Here is a 7,443-nt window from a genome sequence, read left to right on the forward strand (position 1 = left end):
ACAGAAGAGGTGACCGAGAAAGAGAGACAGAAAGAAAGAGGGGGGCGGGTGGGGGGGGGGGGGGGGGTGTGCTTGTGTATTATCAAAACTCAGACACACACTAACACAAACACAAAGGACTCTTCAACTAAACCAGTAAAATCCCAAAACAAACAGGTTTACTTGAGGGACAGATCTGTTTGAATAGTCAGATACAGTACTGAAATGTTAGAAAAAAAAGGAGCTGCCGGATGAAGAGCAGGATTTCCAACTGTCAGCACACTTCAGGTCAGGAGAGGTTCTTGCAAGACTAGTGGAGAAAATGCCGGGGTTGTCACCAGAATTTTAAAGTTTTATACGATAGAAAAAGATGATATAAACCTGTGTGGATACTGCGGCAACAACAATACAAGTTCAGGGTACCCAACTTTGTGTAATTTTGTGTTTTGATTACCAAATAAGGCGTGCAAATTCATGCCCACTGTCTAAATTGCATAAAGACATTGGCATTGTTTCTGTACCAAGACGTTGCCAATGTATTTGTGCAACTTAGACGTTGCTGTATCTCTTCCGCTCCTGGTGACTATTGGATTAAAAATATGAATGAAGATCTAAAGCTTTGGAATTTCTCAAATGTTTTCGAGCATGTGGTATTGAGAAAAGGTATCAAAGTTACTGCTCACGCAGAGTTTCATCTATTGCAGAGGTGTTCAGGGGGAAAGTGAGTTTTTGTTCCAGTATGTTCAATATCATTTTCAGTTCAGTCTTCAAAATGAAATACCATCATCCTAAGAACTGTCTTTGAAACATACAAAAAAAGGAAATGATTTGAGGTATTTTCCCCCCTCATATCTGCCTCACTAAAGCCTCTGCAGCCTGCAGGGGAGCTTTGCAGGTGAGCTGCTGGAGCATGTCAAAGCCTGCTGCTCTCTCACCGACTGGCTCTGGGAACTGGGATACGAACACATTTACTACAGCAGACCATGATATTATCTGCACTTCTGTGGTAACATCAGAAGAGGAAGTTCAAAAAGTAATAGTGGCAGTATTACATCTAAATTCTTAGAAACAGAGGAACACAAAAGCTTCATGTTCACATTTCAGTTGGAGTTTAAGGAAATCCTACTGGGCCGTGTCTTTTCAAAACTGGTTCTCCCAGCTAAATGGAAATGTTTCAGTGCCTTTTTTTTTTTTTTTTTAACCTTTTCGCAGGCGTGAAAATGATCTTTATTCAGAAAAACTGAAAAATTAGCAGCAATTTCTTTAATATTATATGATTCTCTGTGCACTTTCTGTTGTTTACATCCTGTTTGCAGTTTTAAAGCGCAACATCTGTGATCTTTTCTGTATAAAAAAACCTAAACCTTCATTTTAGGACTATTTGGGAAAGAGGCAGCACACACAAACCAGCGTCTTTCCACCTGATGTAATAATGTTTTCATTGCACACTCAGGAGAAGATTCTTTATGATGACATCAGGACTAATCAGTTGATATGACCCATCTGTGTTGGCCAGTAGATTGTTGACAGAATGTGAAAATTTAATCTGTAAGGAAATCTCACTGTGTGCTGCATCTGTGTGTGTGGCTCTTTTATCAGCTGATAAAGCCACTGACAGTTTTGAAGGGAATCAATGGAAGCCTTTTGGGATGTTTGCGCCATCAAGAGAATCTTTATACCTGTGTTTGCATGCACACACACGTCCATGTTAATGCATGTAAGAGAGAGAGAGAGAGAGAGAGAGAATGTGAATGGGAGAGGGAGAGGGAGTTTTGGGTTAAGACCATGCCCCCTTTCAGCTGCTGCTTGTTTCAGTCTGACTTCACTCCCTCGGCTGTGTCAGTTTGACTGTGACTCACTGGTCGCTCATGTTTGGATTCCCTTCACTGAGAAGCAGATGAAGAGCGGGATAAGGGCAACGCCACAACAACAATTTCAAGGTACATCTCCGGGTTATTACCTGTGTCTGACGCAAATTTGAGATAGATAATATCATTATTGTGAGGGGATTTGTTTCAGATTATTTTCATATGGTTGCATTTGTGTTGTGTTTCTACAGGACAGAAAAAGGAACATAATCAATACCATTTTAGGATCCTCAGATATTTGTGATTAAATTGAATCTTTGCTGAAATGTTAAACTTATCAATTGCTTTATAACCAACTTAAGTCTTGGGGGGGGGGGACTGCTGAAGCTGTCGTATTTAAAACAAATGAGGAGGATTAAATGTAAGATTTAAAAAAAAATGCTATCCTTGTATTTTTTGTTTTAAAGAAGTCATATAATGTACAGGAAACATCCTGCCATTCTCCTGAACACGAATGTGTACTTTTGTTATTATAACACACATCTTTGATCATATTTCATGATAAATAACTGACACTAAAAGACGGCCGTTCATTCATAATCTTCATTCTGATGCATCCAAGGCAAAGTGACCTACTTTACAAATGAGAGACTCTAATCAGCTGTTCGTGGACAAATTGGACAGGCGACATGTTTATTTCTTTTTTTCCATACTCTTGGCAACAGGTTGAGTGTTTGAAATGATGAAAGTCTTTACATCACTGGGTAAATGTTAACATATGACCCAAGAAGCGAGAAAAACGTTCCCTCACACGACAGAAACTCAGAGGAATGCGACCCTAAGCACCCCGTCATTTCTCTTCTCTCAATCTCAGTTCAAGCTCAAATACTTGAACCGCAGGCCTCAGTGGGTTTCTACTAAAACTTTGGCCATGCTGTGTGAGTGTGTTCACACGAGCAGGGGCGCGCTTCACAAAAAACACCTCATCTACTCTGTGTAAAACAGCTGCATGTGTGTCAAATGAAGTGCATGTGTTGTGATTGTTCTTGTCTAACAAGCTCATAATGACTGACGTGTGCTGTAAACACGACTGTGCAGACTAAATGTTTGTTTGACGTTAATGTGATCTCTCTGTCTTTGCTGTGTTTGGTATCATATTCTATAAACATGCAATAATAACTTGCATCTGTTTTAGTGGCGGCGTGAGGTCATTACTGTGGTTTAAGTTTAATGTCATTTTACAGCTGAATGTCACAGAAATGTATTTATTAAACTCACATAGCAGTGAAACAGTACTTTACTGTATGTCAGGTAAAGAGCTTTTCAGTTACAATGTTTACACCACCAGTCTACTCTCTGCCTATGGGGAATCAAGAATTTTGCATTTTTGATGGGGTGTAATATCAAATACTCAGATGTAATTTATCTTGGACTTACACTTTCAAAATGAGCAGATTGTCTCTTACTTGATTAACATTCAGAATGATTTCTTTCAAGATCTTTTAAAGTTTCAGCTTCTAGTGATTTTGCATCCTTTCTGTCCATTATTGTTCATGCTTTTTTTACGTCTTTCTGCAGCTGCATCTGGACCCTCTAAACCAGGAAAAACCGAGCTCAACATCCCCACCTTCTGGTTAAAAAAGTGAACACCTATGGAGTCTGTTGGATTACACAGTTTCAACTCCATGTGATTTCTCTATTTCCAGAAGGAGCTCACATATTTTTTTGTGCATTTTTTTCTTCTTGGACCAATTCTTCACAGCTCCCTCTGCCAGCGGCATGTCAGCAAGAATGACTTTATAGCTGCTGAGTGCAGGCAGAATAGAGGAAGAGCAACATCAAGCATGGAGACTTCAACTTCTGCTTATGCATGGACTCCCTCCCTGTCACCGGTCTTCCCCACTTCCTCCTCTCCGTCCTCTCCCTCCTCTCCCTCCTCTCCCTCCTCTCCCTCCTCTCATGGCTACCTGCAGTTCTTCTGGGAGTACCAGAACAACTCTGTCATTGTGGAGCATTACAACTACACGGGCAAGCTGCAGAAAGACCGCTACCGCGAAGGGCTCAAGCCTGAGGGCTACGCCTTCCTGGTGGTGTGTCTCCTCATCGTCCTGGAGAACGCCGTGGTTCTCATAGCCATCTGGAAGAACAAAAAGTTCCACCTGCCCATGTACTACCTGCTGGGAAACCTGACTCTGTCTGACCTGCTGGCCGGGATTACATACATGGCCAACATCATCATGTCAGGACCTAACACTCTGAAATTGACGCCATTGTTATGGTTCCTCAGGGAGGGAGGGGTCTTCATCACTCTGGCTGCCTCTATAATAAGTCTGCTGGCCATTGCAATTGAACGGCATGTTACTATGGTGACCATGAGGCCATACCATGGGGCAAAGCGCGGGCGAATGTGGGCACTGATTGGTGCGAGTTGGGCGGTGTCAGGATTTCTTGGTGTCCTCCCAATTTTGGGGTGGAACTGCATCCACAGACTGGACCAGTGTTCGACCGTCCTCCCGCTCTACTCCAAGAGCTACATCCTGTTCTGCGTCTCCGTCTTTATCGCCGTGCTGCTTGCGATCGTGATCCTGTACGCCAGAGTGTTTCGCATCGTCCGCACAAACACGCAGCGCCAGCGGCTCGGCCTCTCCGGCAGCATGAGGAAAGGCTTGGCGAGGAAGTCGCAGAAATACTTCGCCCTCCTCAAGACCGTCACCATCGTGCTGGGCGTCTTCATCGCCTGTTGGCTGCCCCTCTTCTTCCTCCTCCTCCTGGATTTTTTCTGCCCCACCCACGGTTGTTACCTTCTCTTCAAGGCAGATTACTTTCTGGGAGTAGCCATGGTCAACTCTCTCCTCAACCCCATCATCTATACTCTGACCAGCAAGGACATGAGGAGAGCCATCCTCAGGCTGCTCTGTCAGCCATGTTTGATGACCAGTGATGGACAGGTGAAGAAAATCGGGATGCCGTTCCTGGAGTGCAGTTTCAGCAAAACCGAGGTGGCATCACAGAAATTAGAGGGGGGCCTGGAGACGACCATTTCTTCAGGGAACAATGTCACCACCCCTTCTCCAATAAAGTCCCTTTACCCCAAACTCTTCAAGTCACAAGGACTTTGACTGACTGAGTCAATAAGTGCATAAATGGGTTTCCCACTGATCAGAGGACATGTAGCAGCAGGCTGTTCGGTGATCTCAAATGTGGAGTGTAGCCAGAAACAGAAGGTGTATGAAATGTAACGGAGGCCTCACCTGGAAAGGTCAGGAGTGATGCAGCTACAGCAACAAAACCGTGTGAAAGTTTTGACATTACCACAAAACCAAAGGATGCCACTCAAATGTGAACAAGCGACTGACTTTTCAAAGACTTTGGGGATGACTCTTTGAAGTAATTTGCACTGAAATATCACAACCAGCAGCATCCCGGAACTTTTATTTTATCGTTGCTCTGCATTTAGTTTTTAAGGCCTAGAAGAGACTTCTGTAAATTCAAAGATAACTGGCATAAAAAATGTATACACTCAAAGATGGAAAATGTGTGGTTGCCTCTGCTCATATTGCAGTTTCATGTTGAAGTACCTTAAATACAGCACAAACACATTTTAAAGTGTAATCGGTGCATCTGCACACATTTGGATTTCGCTGGTTCGAAAATTCCCCGGTGTGGTGGATTTGTTTGAATTAAACGGTGTAGAGCAGCCCTGCACATATATGAATGTGTGATGCAGGGAGACACACATGAAAGAGAGGAACTGTTTCTAAAAAAAAACAGCGCTCAGACAAGAATTCTGTGGTATAGATGTGGGAGGCAGAGCGAAATCTTAAATGCACCCGCTGTTTAGAAATGACTGATCATGAGACCATCTGATGCAGACTGAAAAAATGTCAGTGCAGGTGTGTGTTTTTTTTTTTTTTAATTATCAGGCTGGCATCTGCAAGATAAATGCCACAGCAGCAGCACAACAACAAGTCATTATATAAATTGATGACCTGACAGTTGTGACTTAAGAGTTCCATTTTATTGTGAAAAGCCTGGTGGTTCAAATTCAAATTAACTGCAATTACATCACAATTGCAAGTATAAGCCCAACGCATTAGGACTTTAAAATTTGATATTTCAACACCACAAGTCGAACATCTTACCATTTATCATTTCCCAGCTGACATGAGGCCTGTAAAGGACGTGAATGTGCCTGCACTTTAACAATTCAGATTCATCACAGTGCTTACCATCACAATCCATCAGGCTCACACAATATTTCACTTTTTCAGAGCAGTCTTCTAACTGTTGAAAAATTCTGTGTATTTTTTGTCTTATCTTCTTGTATGTCTGAAGGATTTTTGTATCATCTGTATTATAAATTATAACTTTTTGTAACAATGGATTTGTAAAAAAAAACAAAAAACGTTTCATTTCTTTTCATAAAAGAAATAAATGATTCCTAAATGATTCACAGGCGTTTTCTCAGTTTATTTTCAATGTGTGCATATTGTTATATATGTGCTTTTATATAAGCGTGCCTGGGTGGGTTTCTAGTCGCGGTTGCACGAGAAATACTACAGCTCTGGAAGAAACACCACAGGAAGTCAGCCCCCTTGTCTCACATCTGGTAATGCCATTGGCCTAGATACAGACTTCTGCATGTCTCAAGACGGTTCCAGCACCACACAATGAACCTTTTATTTAAACATGAACTTTTTCATTCTCTCCTATTGGATCAAACCATGTGGGTGAGACGGACCCTCACCTCGCGCGGACCTGCTGTCCACACCTGTCATCGCTGAAACAGAAAAATACACAGACATCTGGCTTCAATGCTGAGCTGTACCCTCTGCAGAGAGCATGAACAGGCTGCTAATTCAACAAAAGTGTGTATATTTTCCTACATCATCTTGGACTAGGAATGAAAAAGACATTGTAGTGCCAATATCTGGCACAGGAATAACGTGTGACTTTAATTTGGTATTTTGGCTTATACACTGTGGAAATATTGCTTTTCAGTATGATTCATATAAACTAACACTGGCTAGCATGAAACCTCAATTGCTGGAGTATTACCAGGAAGTGAAAAAGTAAAGTACTTATGAGATTCTATTTAGGGACATAGGCTAAAACTTTTTACACCTTTCAGAGGAAGTTGATGCACAACGCAGCAACACACGAGTTAGCTTCTTGGAAACTGAAGTACGATAGATACAAATAGGAAATGTGTCACACTATATACTTGTTTCAGTTTTGCTTTGACCCTCAGTGACCCAAAGACATAAACATATCCTCAGTTAAAGAAACCACATGACACAGGGGTATACCTTTGATATGATTTGTATGGAAGCAGGTGTTTCTCCAGATGTTGGATGCATCCAAAAGTACACCAGCACTCACAGGTCATAAGATCAAGGAAATGTCCTGGCCCTCTGCTTCCTTCCTGCTGCTGTTTTTTTTTTAAGACAAAGTAGACAGGTAGAGGTCGTAGAGGTCATCTGTCATGCCCAGAAAGGACAGTTAGGCTTGTAAACACAGATGTTCACGTGGCTCTGTGCTACAGCAGAACAAAGGCAAAGTAGTGGGATGTACATCATGATAATAATTTATAAAAGTGATTGTATAGCAGTGTGTGGAGCTGGCAGATAATTAAACTTGTCTAGGAGTGTTCGTT

At 42.0% G+C, this 7,443-nt stretch overlaps 1 protein-coding gene across 1 annotated transcript; it reads left to right on the forward strand.

Moving 5' to 3' along the window:
- Window positions 1–1,769: 1,769 nt before the first annotated feature.
- s1pr5b (sphingosine-1-phosphate receptor 5b) lies at window positions 1,770–6,238 on the forward strand. The gene is made up of 2 exons (XM_020647679.3): window positions 1,770–1,919; window positions 3,366–6,238. The coding sequence occupies exon 2, from the start codon at window positions 3,632–3,634 to the stop codon at window positions 4,904–4,906; it is 1,275 nt and encodes a 424-aa protein (XP_020503335.2). The 5' UTR covers window positions 1,770–1,919; window positions 3,366–3,631; the 3' UTR covers window positions 4,907–6,238.
- Window positions 6,239–7,443: the final 1,205 nt, after the last annotated feature.

This window comes from Labrus bergylta, chromosome 1, assembly GCF_963930695.1.
Source record: "Labrus bergylta chromosome 1, fLabBer1.1, whole genome shotgun sequence".
NCBI classification, from domain to species: domain Eukaryota; kingdom Metazoa; phylum Chordata; class Actinopteri; order Labriformes; family Labridae; genus Labrus; species Labrus bergylta.